Below are 17641 nucleotides of genomic sequence, written 5' to 3'. Positions count from 1 at the left end.
AAAGTAACAATATTTTGAAAACTGTGAAGGTAATGATGACAAAACTTATCAGCCTTTGATTAAATTCAAAAGCTTTTACTTGACAACAAAATACATCAGTGATGAATATGAAAAGTGTTTGCTTCAACAAAATAAACGAGAAATGCTAGGACCTGAAACATAATCCTCAAATGTCAGATTTGGAAAAATGATTACAAAAGTTTTTAAAAATCTCAACAGGAGAAAAAATGGGAGAAAGTGTTAGACTGCACTAAGGATATACAAGTATTTTTCCTTTGTTATCAAAAAGTTTTCTGCAACACAAAAACAATAATCAAAACTCCAGTCAAGGATGAAGAACAATTTTTTTATCAACGGGTAGCACTTTATCGCTTTGCAAATTTATGCTTTTTCATAACTCTTCAGCCATTAAAATATACCAAAAGGAGTGAAGTAAGTAAAAAAAAAAAGAAAATTCTAACTTCATTTATCTGTGGTATAAATCCATATCACAACATCAAGAAGCCAGCTTAGGCTAGCGAAAGGTGGAAAGTGTTTGTCCGTGGCCTATACCCTGATCCAGGGTGAGAAAGGCAGTGATGATGATGATAAATCAAGATTACAACGGTATGTTGCTAGACAGGGAAAAAATATAGCATAGAGTTTTACTACTCACAAGCAAAAATAAATTTATGCGTTCTGGGAACTGGGTGTAACCCTGTTGTACATTATCACTATCTTCACTAAATTCAAAATTATCAGAAAATGTACACATATATACATAACCTCCCTGAAAAACTTACTCGCCATAGTGATGAAATGAAAGTCTCTTTTTCTTCCAGACTTGAAGCCGACCATTTGTAGGTTTTTTCAAAATGTAAGTCGAACTCAGAAGTGTCCTGAGGAATGTCGAGACTCAGCTTTTGATTCAAATATAAGTAGAAATTCACAAAATCAGACTCACAGATCAACTTTAGGATAGTCTCTGCTTTAGGACAAGGGTTTTTTTCTTATTAAAAAAAAGAACCGTATATGCCCTCATGTAGTGGAGACTATCCTTTACCAGTTTAGGGCCTTGCCTGTATCAGATTTGATTTGAATGACAAAAGTCTCAACTGTTGTTGATACATGCTCGTTCATCTCTGAGATAAAAAACCCAGTCGAACCATCCATTTCAGTGGCTTGAGCTCAACTGTGGTTATACTACAACATTCACTAGAAGACTCAACAGAACAGTTCCACTTTTTAGTTGAATCATTTAATAATAACATTTATACGTTTTGTAAAAGAGATTTACCGTACCTGATTCATGACAGAAAGCCATAAAATTGTACCTCTGCACAAAAAAGGACCAGCACCTGATCCCAAAAATTATTGAAGTATCAAATAATTATTAACCAACAAAATATTTACTGATATTGTACATCAAAAGTTTATGCCTTTTGTTTATTCAATTTACATTTTTGTAAAAAATCAAGTTCTGTAACTTAAGGGACAACGTATGATCAATGCTCTAATTTTGCTCTTTTATTCTATAGTTACTATCAAATCACCCTACCACAATATGAGGAAGGCCCAGGAGGTTGTCTCACTAACAAGGCAATCCCCAAAGTCCGGATCGGATGTGGGAACAACTTTACTTTTTTACTGTCAAATGTTTTGTTAGGATTTGACTTCGAATAAGAGGACTTCCACTCCATTCGACACAATAAAGTCACCACTTTTGAAAATCCCAAGACAATTTATTGTTTATCAAAAAAGTTGCTTGAGGTTGCAAGAAATATGCAGGCCTATTGCGCTATTGAAACAAATAACAATGAATATTCTGAAAGCTAAAATAAATAGTTAAATAGTGAGTCAGATTGGTAGCATTTATCGTTGTCTTTGTTGCTGCTTTTTCTGTATTCCAAATAAACAGTAACTTCTCTCAAGTTTAATGATGGAATTTTCTCAACTTCTACGTATGTATGAGATTCTTTTCTGCCCGCACATCACAAAAGTAAACTTTATATATATATAAATACATTCATATCTATGTTTGTTAGTATTAAGTGTGTGTGGTCTTAAACAAATGGGATGGACATGGACATATATAAAAGCAAAGCCATCACGTGAGGCATCAAAAAAAATCAAAGGCTATAACTGGTCTAAATTCATTTTATAAAAAGCTCTCGACACATTTTCAAAGTTTGACTATACCTTGTCTGCCGATCTTCCATCCAGCATTCTCAAATCACGTAGTAGCCATGCCATTTTCTTTTTGAATCCATCTCCTCTGTCTGACTTCTTAACATGATAAATGTACACTTTCACAGGAATCTCCACTGTGTTTACTGAGGGAAGAATATACAATCAATGACAATGGGCTCTTAGTAAAATGCAGATCATTCATTCTTCTAAAATAAATTTCTAATGAACTCAAATGTGAAAAAGAAAGAGTCCCAAAAAATTTTTTACTTGTCATTTAACTCTCAAAATATATTTAACTTCCATATTAGGCCTACTACTTCAAAATGGAAAACCTTTAACCTTTTCTTGCCCTGCTCTTTCTTTTTTTTTTTTTTTTTTAAAGGGACCACATTAACTTTCAGTAATTCATATATATTAAAAAAAGAAAATAGCAATGTTTTAATAGCAACAAGAAGAGTAATACAACTAAAGCCATGGAAATTTCAAAACCATTTTCAGAGTTTTCAGATATAATACAAAAGCATCCATCAAGCCAAGAAGTAAGTAGGGCCTACTCAAAACCACTGTATAATTCTTTTTTAAAATGAAGATTGAAACAATCCATTCTGTTGACCTAAATCTCTTTAAATTCTAGCATTTGACTACCAAAGGCATCAAAATTGAAATAATGAGATTTTGAGCAGATAAAACAAGGTAAAACTTGTCCCAAATGTCTAGATAAAATGCTGAATCAATTTAAAGCAGCCTTGTAAACAAAGTAGTGAACCTATGCTCCTGAAAATTTCTGCCCGTCTGTGAAAACATGAAATGCACACTTGTAACTTTTTTCCCCACCACAGACTTCCGAGCTGCATGTTAAAAAAGTACACTCGAGTCCACATTTCGCAGTTTTTCAAATTAAACGCCGATTGCCAACGTTGTTACAGTTGTTATAAATCGCACATATAAATGGCACACCATATAAATATAAGCTTTATCAGTTCACCTAGTCCTAGTTTCTCAGTTTCAGTAGACAAATAATTTTTTTAAATTTTGAGACCGTACCACAAACTTAATGCTCATTGGCTTTGACTGTACTGTAGGGGAAGGGGCAATTGTTTACTTTCTCGTGTTTAATTCCGCGGGAGGACTTCCGAAACGAGCGACCACTCTGAAATCTACATTATAACTCAAAAATCAATGGTCCCCAAAATCAGTACGGAAGGTCTAAAAAGCCAGTATATATATATGTTACTACCTACAAATTATAATACATGATATAAACAAGAATGGGTCGTTATTTTTGTGTTATGAGGTTTTAAACTTCTCATAATAATGCTCAGGGTTGGGTGTAGGGTTAGGGTAACGTTAGGGTTGAGGGTAGGGTTGGTTGATGTGGTAAGGCTAGACCCACACCGGCGTCAGGCCTAACGGTTAGAACGGACCGATTTCCAATGCAAAAGAATGAACGCCAGCAGACCAGTGACGACAGGTACTAAAAAGAAGCAACCCACCCACACCAAAACCGGACGCCCTGGACCAGACTGCTTAGGAATGAACTTTCCACGCCGTCCATCGGGCGAAAGGGGGATTATTTTCGTAGACCTTGCCTCTATAAATTCTTCCAACTTTCCCGCCACAGTTTGTTGGTTTTTGTTTTGAGAGTGTTTTACCGCGCTCGCTGCCACGAAAGCAGACGACAAACATGAGAGCAGGAAAGGGAAGTAAAAGGAGAAAATTTTCCATCGCTGTCAAGTTTCGAGGCCGAGACCTATTGAATGAGAAGCGAACAACGTAACCCCTAGACCACGAGTGTCCTCCCCCCCTTCCTAACCACAAAAAGGTCAACAACTTTCTCCTGTTGCTACACGCCATTTTCTACTATTAAAATTAAACTGATATATTGTCTGACCATCGAGTACTGTAACTGTTGGCGGTATGGGCAGCACAGCCAGCAAAAAATTGTCGAGTTGGGTCTGACCGTCAGGCCCGACACTGATGTGGATCTAGCCTTAAGGTTGGGGGTAGATCTAGGGGAAGGTTACCGCCACCGGAAATTTTAAACTCGAGAAAGTAGGCCTAAACAATTGCTGGGGGAGGACCCTTTTTGCCCTTTATCGTTTTCAGAATCCAACACCAGCAGCCTTTTACAGATGCCATAATAACTTACACACTACGCAAAGTAGACTGCTCCTCTTTTTCAAATTTGTCTTTCTTGGCATTTTGGAAACTGGAATCATAGTGATGAGACGTTCATCGTTGGGCAAAAACAGCGTCTGCTGAAGTTGTTGCTTCGACATGTTGAGTGTACTTCCTGGTGCATGCAATTCAGTGAGCTCTAAAGACTAACCGGTTATCGAGCACAAACTATACAGACTATTCATAAATTCATAACCCTCGTATTTTCACCATTCTCTGGTCTACACAGCAGTAAAATTATGGTAGGCCAACAACTACAAAGTTGATACACCTCTCTCTCGCCTCTCTGAAGCTACACTTCCGGGATAACATTATTTAACCAAAAATTTATGCGAGTGATCTCCCTTAGCCAGATTTTCATGCCCAGATTGTGTTCATTCTTACTTAATGTTGCGTGTTTTAAAATGTTTATGTTTTGAGAAAGAAATTTGTTGTAATGTAGTTGTAAGAATGTTTTCTTGTCTTTTCCACTAAAATAAATGAATAAGAGAGTCAACTTAATTTTTGCAGGTTATATTTTGTAAAATAACTTTTCACAAGATGAAGGTGGCTGAGAAGTTAATTTGTTTCATTTCCACTGGGAACAATCTGGACTGAAAACGTAATGTTTTGCTTTTGTCATGCTGGATGCTCGGCGAAGAATTAAAAACGCAAGTAAGCAGCGCGAGTCATGCACAATTCAATGCACACATGACATGACATTCGACTTTATTTTTCAACAGTGCTTTTTGATTTCTTCCCGTTGCCTCGTTGTTCCACGTGAAAAAACTACAGGGAAGCGAACAACTTCACTGGCACAGGCATTATTACCCATTGAGTTTGAGTCCGATTGACATCATTGTCATTGATATCGTCATCGAAAGGTAAAAAAAGGTGCTTACTTGAATTAGAAGGAAGAGGCTAGCCGTACTTAATGACGGCTAGACTCGCAGTCTAGCCGTACTTATTCTTAATATGATGGCTAGACTGACCATTTACAAAACGAGGCCTTTACAAAAAATGGGCCTACTGAATTGTAAATACATGTCGTAGATCTATACATTTTTAGTGTTCAGTACCTAAAGTATTTGTGTATTTGAGACGAAACCAGGTGCCTTAATGACAGTGCATGTCCTCCTGTTTTCTAATGTTAATAGGGCCTAAGATAAGTACGGGTAGACTTCTTGTCTAGCCGTACTTAAGTACGGGTAGACAGCCAGGCTAGCCGTACTTAAGGACGGCTAGACTGTCAGGCTAGCCGTACTTAATATTGATGGCTGAATTGTAAATGAAATTTTTAGTTTGCAATGCCTAAAGTATTTGTATTTCAGACAAAACCAAAAGGTGCCTTACTGACTTGCATGTATTTGAACCTGAATAATTACTAGATCTAGATCTAATGAGACCTGTGTACTTAACAGGCTTGAGTCGATAGGGCCAAACCTAGATCTAAGTACGGCTAGACTCTCAGTCTAGCCGTACTTAAGTACGGCTAGCCACTTCGTACTTAGAATTAGAATCAGATTGGGAGGAACTTCCGAAACGAGCGACCTCTTGATATCTAGATCTATGGGACAGTAGAATAGTACAGAGGGGTAGGATTTGAGTACGGTCTTCTTTATTGTGTTTGTTGGGGTGGTCGCTCGTTACGGAAGTCCTTCCCTTAACTCTTATATCCTGCGTCTGTGCCCAGATGCGTATCTTAGGCCACCTCTATTCTCACCCTGAGTGAGAATAGTGCAGGCGAGTCTTGTGGCTATTCTCACCCGGTGCGCGTTCACCAAATTTTGCGTTCACCCTAAACCACAGAATTCTACACTGTGATAACAGAAAAATTGTAGAATTCTGTGCCGTAAACAAACGTTCCATTAGTACTGTTAGCCTACTAAAAGCGTACAATTTTGTCTGTGGGCAGTGGAGAGAGAGAGAGAGAGGAGTAGCGCGAGAACTTCCGGGCAAAACAAAATGGCGACCCGCAGAGTTCGGCTCGATTCGAAAAGTTAAATAGCCGTAGCATCTTTGTACACGACCAAATTAATTAACTTTTGTGTTTTAACATCATTTTTAAACTTTGTTTTGGTCAATTTGATCGTCTACACCGATAGACAGTATTCAGAAAGAGAGAAGAGGGGAGGAGTAGATCTTGCGAGAACTTCCGGGCAAAACAAAATGGCGACCCCCGTAGTTCGGCTCGATTCAAAAAGTGAAGTAGCCATAGCATCTTTGCAGTCGATAAAATTAGCTTACTTTTACGCTATATAACGTAATCTTTTCTTTGCCGTTATCCATTTGATCATCCACATCGATAGAAGGTATCCCGAAATTAGGAAAACAAGTCTTGTTTCACACCGGGAAGTGGCTATTCTCACCCGGGGTGAGAATAGAAATACGATGAAACCTCTCACCCCGGGTGAGACTTGCCACCGTAGGCTATTCTCACCCGGTTTGAAACAAGACTTGTTTTTCCTAATTTCGGAATACTTTCTATTAGCGAAAGGGTAACCAGAATTTGCCGGAAAGCAAGACTTCTGTTTTACTTTATAAAATCTTTCAAATGAGCTTGATTTTTTTATTCAAGAAAAGGAGGGAGTTCCGCAGAGGGCCGGTCAGCCGACCAACAACCCCTCTAGATCTAATCCTAACCTCAACCCTAACTCTAACCCCAACCCTAACCTTAACTCTTAAACTTAACCCTAATTCTAACCTTAACTCTAACCCTAAGTCTTGTATAGTTTGCTCAGTGGACCTCTCGGTAAGTGCTGGCCCTCTGCGGAACTCCTCCCCAAGACAATGATATTATCGGATAAAAATAAGCTTATTTGATAGTTTTGAAGGTAGAAAGGTTGAGAGCAAAACATTCGGAAATTGACCGTTATTTCCTTCCGAACCTCAGATCATTTATAACAAGGGGGTATTTCATGTGTTCATAACACTTTATAAAAAGAAAGCCATTTTTATAAATAGATATATTGAGTGATATTTTCATCATTGATTTACATCATTTACACTCCCCCACGGTAATTCACGACGAAAACACAAGTTTCTAGAGCCGCTCGTTGTACACTAACTGTACACGCTGAATGACCTCAGCAGCCTGCTGGGTATGTTCAAAAAGTTACTTATTAGACTCGCATCATGGCACAGATGCAGGACAAGAGTTAATATGGACTGCATTTGTATATTCCCACCCGGGGTGAAGTATAAAACTTATTGGCGAGTTGGTTTGGGGGGGGGGGGGGGTAAATTGATTGTACAAGAAGTGCTAACTGTCCGTCCCCATGAGACTGCTCTTGAAAATCAGTGCTCAAACTGGAACCAGGGGGTCAAAATAAAATAAAAAAATTTAATACGGAAGCTGGAGAAAAGGGGGGGTGGGGGGATGGTCCGAATAATGACCAGATTATTGGCACCCCAGGTTTCGAATAATGACATTGTTATTTCTAAAGATCAAATGTCTTGTTAAAAGTACAGCTACTTGCCTAAAAGTCAAGGTTTAGATTGTAATAAGTACGAGCCACTAAAATAAAACTTTGTAAAACAAAATCTTTAATAAAAAGTGTGCCCGTCACTACTGACTAGTACTAGCACTTTCACTTCTGACTAGTACTAGCACTTTCACTACTGAATGGTAATAGCTGGCAATATCTGTCTGTAATTTTGTGTCAGTGACTGTCAAACATCATTGAAATAATTATAATATGGGGGAATATCTTTTTTTTTCTTCTTTTTTTTCAGCTGTCAAGAGTCCAAGGAGACATTGTCCACTGTACTTAACTATTGTTGCGATGCTGAGTGGGAATGGCTGAAGGGTGTACTGAGGAAAACAGCCGAGGTTTGTTCTTTTTTTGTTTTTGTTTTTTAATAATTAACCACCTGATATTAATGGACAAAAAGAATGGCTTTGCAGTTTTTACAGTTTTTACTATGCCCTGTTATGCATTACAATCAAGTGCCGGCCACTACCATCTGATATAGTACCTGACCATAACCACATCTCTCTTCACTGATGGCCTGTCATATTTTAATTTTTCGCTCCATTCTTTCATTTTCTTTCCTTGTTTTTATTGAAGTATTGATTTTTGCTCAGTTGAGGATTTCATCAATGTGTTACAGGACATTTCAGTTCATTTCACAGATTTTAAAATTTTCTTTTGAAAATGTATCGAGGTAATAATTCAAGTTCAGGGATGAACTGTGGTTAGAGTCTTATCCCACAATGCAAAGTGAGAAGAAACTTTGCAAAGTCTTCAAAGACTTAATAGGTATAGAGTTGTACTTTAAATTGTGCTACTGTCAGATACACATGTTATCCAGACATTTTATTGACTGAAATTTTTGTTTTATAAGTTGCTGATTTTCTTTTCTTAGGAGCTGGTAGTGTCCTGGATGTTGCTCAACCCAGGCTGGCAGAGGGAGAAGACCTGGAGGATCAGGTCAATGAACTTATTGCTCTGAAAGCCATTTATGAGAATGAGGATATTGAGATCTGTGAGCATGAGAATTCACAAAGAGATTTGCCAGGTGAGGTCATATGGGATTTCATGAACACGATGAAGCGAAAACCTCCCAATCCAGGGCATATGGATGTGAGGAAAAGTTAGCTTATCTGGGGACTGCTTGCTTATTGTGGGAGATCTAGAATATCTAAGGCCTAGCTCATTTTCTTCTCAGGTCAGTAGGTAAAGTCATTTTTTAAACAACTTTTGTGGAATAGCTAGCTCAGGAAATATTACAGGTTGCTGTCCTGTGATATCTATCAGTTCTATACATATTAGTTTTAAATGATAATTATTTTGTTTGATGTTGAGTTATGTTGATATGTATTGCTGTCGTTTTGTGAAGTTTTTTTCTCTCTGTTCATTCTTTTTATCTAATTTACACAGTTGATGTAATCTTTTGGTGTGTTGTTGGATTATCATGGGCTCATCATTTTTAGAAATGCATTACTTTTCCTGTTTTTCCTTCAGGTGGCATTTTCAACATTCCTATCTTTCCACCTCAACCGTTTAATGTGAAGATCACAAAGGATCTTGCCGGGATCAAGCGGTTAGCATTTTGTGAGTACTGTATTCAAGTTTTTTGAACATTTTATTTACTCACATGTTTACCTCTGATTGTGAAAGCTAGATTGAGTACATGCTTTGTTGGGGGTTTTTTTCAAATTTGGACGATTTTGTTTTGGATAATGCTATGTTTTGTATTTGGGCCAGGTACCCTACATGAAGCATTTCACACTCTTGCATGCTCTTTGGTGATGGACATTTCTCTACAAAGGAACTGCAGTTAAAAATTTTCAGTAGTATGTTCTTATTTATTGTTCCATTTTTCTGGGTAGTAAACCTCTACATTTAATTAATCGCAATAAATCAGTGCGGTTATGTTGTGCTGCTTATTGTTTCAGGGAGACTTGGCCGTCATGCCGAAGCAGTGCGGGGCAGAGGACGTAGAGAAAGACAGCTTCTCAAAACTGACGAGATCTACGAAAAAGCTAGGGAAAAAATGGAAAGCAATCGAGGAGGAGGATCTGTCAGTGGTGACGAATCAGAAAAAGCAGCACCAGAAGAACCCAAATTGTACCCGGTGAAGCGCCTGCCCCCGGTGACCTTGACCTTTGCTTTCCCGCACGACTACCCAACTACTAGTCCCCCACAGTTCACCCTCTCCTGCTGCTGGCTGGACAAAAATAGCGTAAGAAACTGAAATAACTCAGAAGGTGTACATACATCAGATTTCCTCTATGGCCTAACCTGTTTAATTCTGCTTAAATGAGATCAGTTGCTTTTGATTGAAAGACGTTAGACTTTTGCAGTTCTACTTTTCCGTTTAAGGGCACAGCATTGTTTTCCTTTTTGTCATATATATTAAAACTTAAAGTGTTGTTATTGTGTGAAAGTTCAGTGATGGTTAGGATAATGTCCTGGGTCACTTCTTTCGTTTTGGCCAGGTCAGCACCAGTGTTGGCCAAGGTCAGTAACTTTGTCTTTTTAAGGTACGCTGTCACTTATTAGGACAAAATGAAAATTGATGAAAGTATCAGGCTGTTTTTGTCATTAAGAGGGAGGGGAGTTGTTTCTTGTCCGCCTGTTTACTGACAATAGGCTGGAACAACACCTTGACATTGATGGCTGGTGCCTCTATAAATGAATTATTAAAAGATAAATGACAAAAAAATATTCCGTTCACATACATTCATGTACAGCCAAATAAAAAGTTGTTGGAGGTACAGTTGCTTTACATTATATTTACATTTTGATGTATTTTTCCTCAGTTAACAAAACTGTGCGAAAAGTTGGACTCCATATGGGAACAGTACCAGGGTACTCCAGTTGTAATGAACTGGGTCTGCTTTCTGCAGGAGGAACTTGTGGAACATTTAGGTAATTAGTCTCTCAGACTTCATTGGAGCAACGCTCAACATGTTATCTCTTACCCTCCCCATCTGCTCTCTTTCTCAGCCCCCTCTCACTCCCCACCCTCTTTTTCTTCCTGTCAGTCTTTCTCTTCCGCGAGTCGTATCTCCTGCCCTTCTCCATATCTTTTCAGTCATTTTTTCTGCTTCTAATAGACCCTACCCCTCACCATCGTCTTTGTCTCATTCCTCCCTCTGACCATCTTCCTTGTCTTCCTCTCCCTTTCTTATACGTCTCTGTATCTTCTTTGTCTCCCCTCCTTCTTTTGTCTGTTCTCATAATTTTGCTTATGAGTAGTCTTAACGAAATGGAGGAATGATTGTACAGTCGAACCTGTGTAAGACGGCTACCCATTGTCAAGGAGAAAAGTGGCCGTATAAGACAGGTGGCCGTCTTAGGCAGGACTGATCAAGATGAAGAAAACAAACCATTCGTATCTGAGAAAACAAACCCTTCCTTCCTGAGGTCCCAACCGAAGGTAGGTCTAGTTGCATTGTTGTTGTTGTTTTTGCTGGGGGGTTTTTTTCTTTTGTTGCTGCTTTTGTGCACGGGTTACAATAAAACGAAATGTGTCAGACAAGGGGGACCAAGTGCTGTGGTAAAACAAACACGTGTCGCTACCACTCGGAGAACGAGCGACGCTTCTGTCACAAGTTCATGCTGACGTCCATTGTTACTTTGTTACAGACTGGGTAAACAGTGACCTCTCATCTCACTTACGATTTGTGTATGGGTTCTGGGCGGGGCTCATGGGTTATGAGGGATAACACGCTTCCCTCCCCAGCAGCTGAAAATTAATTTTGTTACCTATTGGTCAACAGTGGGAGGGGCCTACGCAACATGATCAGTTGGAGGGACTACTTAACAACGACCGGTTTTTAGATTATGATGGCTCGCCCACAACGCCAGGGGCTAATGCTTGATTTATGACAAAGCGTAATGGAGTCACTTCGGTGGCCGCCTAAGACAGGTGTTATTGCTTTGTGTGATAGGGGTTGTGTGTTGAAATATGGTGGCCGCGGCCGCGTTGGACAGGTGCCCTTTTTGCACAGTTAAATTATATAGAAAAAACGCAAGGGGGGAAATGGAAAGTGTCCGTTTGTACAGGTGGCTGTCTTATAGAGGTGGCCGTCAGGGCAGGTTCGACTGTATTTGTTTTGATGGGGGGGGGGGGGGGGGTGGTGATACTTATTTTGGTCATTTTCTTTGAATTTTGAAGTTGTATTTCTAGTTTCAGTGGCTTTTGACTATGTCAATTTAGTCGCTGTTATAGTTTACTGTACCCGATACTTTTGGGGGGGGGGGGGTTCAATCTACTCAGGATGAATGTTGGTTTCGTACACTTGCCTCTCAAATAGTGTAGGTTGTCCTTGTTGAGAAATAGAGCTCACTTTGTCTTTTTGTTGAACTTAATACTTCAAATATTTAACAATTTGTGTCACGACGCCCTAGAATCAGATGCTCATCAATTTTTGGGCATCTGGAGATATTGGTATGGTCTTAAAGCTTGTTCATTTGACTATCTTTTGATATAAAAAAAATACACGCCTATCTTGAAGAGAAGTCAAGATATTTGTGATTGAAAGAGGTTGGGGCTGCCTGGTTTCAGAAGTAAAATTAAATTTTAAAAATGGCCGCCAAAGTTTGCTGATTTCCAAAGCTTGAGAGTCCCTGGAAACTGAAAATTTACATTAGATGTGACTTTAATCAATGTTGTTCAGTAAAATCCGCACAAAAATATGTCTTTAAATGGACACGAAAGATGTTGAACCGACAAACAAAAATCAGAAAAAAATTGATCTAACTGGAGGGAAAATGGTGATATCTTTGACGTCATTATTTTGACGAGTACCTGATTTGATTGCGATGCCTCACATTTATGGTTTCATTATTGCTTTTTTTTTTTCAGGATTGACGTCGCCATATGATTTAGGGAGAGTTCTCACCCATGTTTTTACGCATCCTGCCAAGTCTTCCTACCCCGAGCACTATCCTCCACCATTGAAAAAGAAGCCATTTGATCAACGAGGCATACAAACTTTTAGCAATATTGACGAAGTGCTACCTAAGGTAGGGTTAGGCTTGTGTTTTTTTTGTTTTTTTTTCTTCAAAGTACTTCAAAATCATTAGATTGTTACCAATTTTGTACATATTTACAATCTCATCATATATATCTTTCACAGAGTTGATTTAAAAAGACAAGTACTGCTGCATTTACGGCTTTTCATTTTTCTTATTACTGTTCGTAAAGAGCAAAATGTTGCTTGCTCAATTTGAACACACTTCTCCAACAAACAGAAAAAATCCGCCATGTCTAAAAATTATTTTGTGTGTTTTCAATGTGTAGGCCTACAGTTCCAGATATTTCTCTGTGTTCCCTAATATTTCTTAGAATTTGTTGTCTGTAGGTTTTCTGACCCACAAAACAATCAACATTCGTGTAAATTTCTATTTTCCCCTTCAAGAGTGCAATGTGCTTTTCTTCACTGGCTACCTAATCTCATTTTCTTAATGTAGTCTTATTTATATTGACCCAAGTTTCTTTATTTTGAGGTAAAGTTTTAAATAGAATGTTCAAAGGGTTTTTACTGAGAACATTGGACCTCATGTTTTTTTGTTTTAGTCGAAAAACATACTGGGTGCATTATTATGAGTATACCAGTTACCCCCGAAGTCAGGGGGGGGGGGGGAAGCGAGTTAAGTCCTAATCATGTTGTATAGAAATACTTGGGATCCTTCTTGGTCTTTTGGCATGAAACTTGCACTGTGAGGAACGTTTCATCTGGACGGCTGTAGTACTCAATAGCGATCTATTATTATACTTACTCTTCTTCATCTTCTTCTTCTGGCACTCACTTGACCTTATGCAGTTTCGAGCGCTGTAGAACCTTACTAAAACTAAACTTCTTCTTCTCGATGGCTTTACACTTGAAGACCAGTATCTATCGTTTACTGGGCTGCCCTGCTAAAAAGTTCCTTCTGTTGGTCCAGACAGCTTCTCGTGTGATGTTTGAGTCTAGTGGATTGTATTCTTTGTCTGAAGATAATCACTTGTTCCTGGCGCTACAGCTCATGGTAGTTGATTCGTATTTTTAAGTGCAAGAGTTATTTTACAATGTGTTAGGGAGGGGGGGACAAGTTATCTGTGGACCTGTGAGCTACTCAATGTTGGAGAAAAAAAATTTGAGGTTATGACCTCAGTTGTCTAGGTTTTGTATACCTTCCTGAAATGTTTCCTCTATGTCTGGTGTCTTGTTTGAGAATGGAGGTTCTCGGGCTTTGAGATGGTTCACTTTTTGTCCTGTAGAGCTCTAGAAAATTCACAAATAGTCAAAATTTTCCAAGATGGCCACCCATTGTCGTGGAGAAAAGTGGTCGTCTTAGACAGGTGGACATCATGGACGGTGTTATTTTGATATTTAAAAAACTCACTGTTGGGAAGTTGGAAGTGGTAGTTTATACAGGTGATTGTCTAGACAGAAGGCCGAGAGCCCAGCTGTTGCTGGGTCATTAACAACAGGTGATATTGTCTTGGACAGGTTGCCATTGGAGCAGGTTGGACTGTACCATCCATTTGCTGTACAATAGTTTTTTTGTTGTTTTCTTTTCTGTAATCACCAGGTGCTTGATTTCAACCTTATCACGTGTGAGGTGTGTTTTGAGGAGCAGGCAGGAGAGAAATTCCTTCGCCTGGTGAGCTGCAGTGACCACACCCTGTGTAAGAGCTGCATGGGTGGCTGGTTTGAGGAACAGATTAAGGAGGGTGCAGTCAGTGACCTCACTTGTCCAGGGTACAAATGTGACAAGTCGGTCCTTCCTACTGAGGTATGTTGTAATTTTGTCTCCCCCCCCTAATTTCTCACACATACACATACACAGACACAGTATACTATACACATCTTCCACCAGTTTTTAAAACAAAAATAGATGAGAACACAACACCAGGGCTGTAAGACACATTTCTGCTTTCTACATGGAGTAAATTTTAGATTGGAACAAAAGCCATAGAAGTCTCTGAATTTCCCTGTCAAAATGGCACCATTTCCTTATGACCTTCAAGGGCTAGTTTAAAGTCATGGTCTGATGTTTTCAAAAATTTTTTTATTTTTCTCTTTTTGTTCAACCAGTATTTTGATGGGAATGGGGGAGTGCAATCTCAACCTGACATGGGGGGGGGAGGGGGAGGTTGTGGATATGTAACTCATTGGTTATGCTTTCTTAATTGAAATACAAATTGGGGCAAAATGTCAAGAAAATGGGTTAGGGAGCTGTTAAACACATGAGTGAAACATATTCACCCTATCTTCCCAACTTAACAGTAACTTGTTATGATTAAAGATAGTTTAGAAAGTTTAAGATTTCTTTGCTTGTTAGAATAGATGGGATCGATTTTTAACTCTTGTAAAGAGTTGTGGTATGTGAGTTCTATGCTGGCAACTTTTATATCAGCTCTATGGTTTAAAAGTAGTTTATTTTTGGGAAGACAACCCAATAATTTTTTTCTCTCTGCACTGTTGTGTCAGCACATTTTTTTGTCATGGTGTTTAGCTGAAGGGGATGGGGGCTCAAAGGCGACTGAGATAATGAAGGACAACATATTTGTATCTTCTCATGGCATGTTTCCTGATCCTGAAGAGAAATAATAGAAAATGTTTTTGTTCTCGCAATTTTGCGTTTTCAGGTAGCGAGTGTTGTGAGCCCTGAGCTGTACCAGCGTTATGACAGACTTTTGCTCAAGAATGCGTTCGACGCGATGAGAGATGTTTCTCACTGCCCACGTCCTTTCTGCCAGTTTCCCGTCGTCATGGACGACAACTTGGGACTGTGCCCAAAGTGCAAGCATGCCTTCTGCGGCCGTTGTCAGAATACTTATCACGGTCACACACCCTGCAAGCTCAAAGCCGGTACGTTTGCTCTCTGGGAATTAGCTGCATGATCTGTTGAGTCATTATATTAACCAGAAATCTGTGGGTGGTTGGCAGGTGCTCTGGTGTGGTTTGCTTCTTCTTTCCTATAAAAACCTTTCGTCCTTCTCTCTTTTCCTTTATTTTTTGTTTGTTACCCTTTTGTAACTCCTCTAATCTTCGGCACTTATATGACTTTATTGTGTTGCACATGCCGTAAAAACTTGTACTTAAACTAAACTCTTTATGTGTCTGCCTCAAAGTTTGATCAGTTACCTGAGGCACGTTCTGCATTTTATGTTTACCATTTTCTGTCCTGTGGTTTGGGTTTTTAAAAAAACTCTTTTTGGTGTTATTCTTTTTCCATGGGTTGTTGGCGGGTGCTCTAGTGTGATTTGCTCAGACATCTTTCTATGTTTTTTACTCACTTGTAACACCTCAAATTTTCAACCCTTATAAATCACCTATTTGTTTTGCAAGTATCATGAAACTATAACTAAAACTAAAATTATCTCTTTACTTGTCTGCTTCAATGTTTAATCAGTTACCCTAAACATGTTCTGCATTTTATTGTTACTATTTTCATGTTTCTTTTTTTTTTAAAGTTACTGTGTTACTTTTTTCCGTGCACAGATATGTTTTCCACAATATGCAAGGAATATGAGACGAGCAACGCTTCTCGCAAACAAGAACTAGAGGTCAGGTACGGCAAACAGGTAATCCAACGTGCACTGGAGGAGACGCGGTCCGAGCGATGGCTGGAGTCCAACAGTAAACAGTGTCCCAACTGCAGCACCTTTATCCAGGTTTGTACGGGAGGATGTCCTCTGGCATGTGTATTGTTGTTGTGTATCTGTGGTATTAATACTATCTGTGGCGTCGTTGTGAAATTGGGTTCTCGTCAAAATAATAAAATCACGTATAAACTTTTTGTCGTAACACCTTTTAAATCGTGACTAAAATCAAGGTCATAAGATGGTTGTGTCTTTCCCCATTTTGTACAGGTTAAGGTAAACGCATGCTAAGGAGCCCTCCCAAGCACCATTTGTTCTGGCGGAGGCTACTGTACTTATTTTTAATAAGAGGATTGGGTTATTAAAGAGCAACTTAAATATTAATTTTACTAATCCATTGGAGTAGTAGCGGTCTTGTAGCGATATGGGTACTGCAGTGGATGAAAATTTTATGAATTGCAAGCCTTAAATTCCTACAAGAGAGATGCATAGTGCATGGTGGTTTGTTGTGCTGTCTGTGCTGTTCTCTCATTTTTATTTCAAATTCCTTTATTGGTTGTTAGGTGTTCTCTCCTAAATTGTTTACTATTCAAGAACATGCTAAGCCAACTCAAAGAAGCGTATAACTTTTTAAAGAAATATAGTTCCGAGCGTTTGGATTTTTCTTTTCATTCTCTTTTGCCGAATAATGATGGCTCTAAAAATTTAGTGGAGAGCTTGAGATCTACCCAAAAAAATGTTTGTTCAAAGAAATTGTCATATTTCCTCAATTGTTATGGAAGGAAGATTTTTGGGGTTTGGTTTTATTTTAAAATTTAGCTTTTCACCGAAGGTGATTTACCGAAACTTGAATCTATAATAGTCATTTCTTTTAGGCACATATGTATGTGTCCTGTTCTCTCCTCAAGCATGCCTTGTTCTTTATGACCGGAAAGCCAAAGGGTTATTTTGCCCCTTCTTCAGATTTTTATGTTTTTGAGATTGTTGGGTTTTTTTTTAATTGGCATGAGTTTTTGTGTTTTGTTCTTTCCTTTCCTTTTCAGTATTTTATTGTTTCCAGTTTTTTAGGATAATTTTATTTTGACATGGTTGATCCTCTCACCCAGTGGAAATTTCCGTATTTCATGTCACCTCAGAATAAGACAAACAAGAACAAATGTTTCGTTTAGTCTCCCGGTTCAAGTCAGCAAAGCCTCCATCAACTGACCCTGGTCCAGTTGAGCTGGAAGGAGGTGTCATTTGTATAACTCCCTGTTTTGTCTCCCCC

At 38.8% G+C, this 17641-nt stretch overlaps 2 protein-coding genes across 4 annotated transcripts in view; one reads left to right on the top strand and one right to left on the bottom strand.

Annotated features, from left to right (window-relative positions):
• The window catches only part of LOC101848883 (exocyst complex component 1), a gene marked incomplete in the record, with an annotated part of 29147 nt that extends 24480 nt beyond the window's left edge, over window positions 1–4667 (bottom strand). For both annotated transcript variants that reach the window (XM_013082001.2, XM_035969553.1), the window contains 3 exon segments: window positions 783–878; window positions 2179–2312; window positions 4319–4667. In XM_013082001.2, the coding sequence (XP_012937455.1) occupies window positions 783–878; window positions 2179–2312; window positions 4319–4448 (360 nt within the window).
• Window positions 4668–4787: 120 nt separating this feature from the next.
• The window catches only part of LOC101864687 (E3 ubiquitin-protein ligase RNF14), a 17950-nt gene continuing 5096 nt past the window's right edge, over window positions 4788–17641 (top strand). For both annotated transcript variants that reach the window (XM_013082000.2, XM_005097431.3), the window contains exons 1-10: window positions 4788–5210; window positions 8062–8158; window positions 8695–8847; window positions 9294–9383; window positions 9728–10014; window positions 10595–10703; window positions 12646–12806; window positions 14358–14561; window positions 15418–15640; window positions 16274–16446. In XM_013082000.2, coding sequence (XP_012937454.1) covers window positions 8125–8158; window positions 8695–8847; window positions 9294–9383; window positions 9728–10014; window positions 10595–10703; window positions 12646–12806; window positions 14358–14561; window positions 15418–15640; window positions 16274–16446 — 1434 coding nt within the window. In that variant the 5' untranslated portion in view covers window positions 4788–5210; window positions 8062–8124. The remainder of the gene's footprint in view (window positions 5211–8061; window positions 8159–8694; window positions 8848–9293; window positions 9384–9727; window positions 10015–10594; window positions 10704–12645; window positions 12807–14357; window positions 14562–15417; window positions 15641–16273; window positions 16447–17641) is intronic.

The sequence above is a fragment of the Aplysia californica genome, unplaced genomic scaffold (assembly GCF_000002075.1).
Source record: "Aplysia californica isolate F4 #8 unplaced genomic scaffold, AplCal3.0 scaffold00154, whole genome shotgun sequence".
In the NCBI taxonomy this organism is placed as follows: Eukaryota; Metazoa; Mollusca; class Gastropoda; order Aplysiida; family Aplysiidae; genus Aplysia; species Aplysia californica.
The sequence above is the reverse complement of the archived record's forward strand: the minus strand, read 5'-3'. Positions and strand labels throughout refer to the sequence as shown.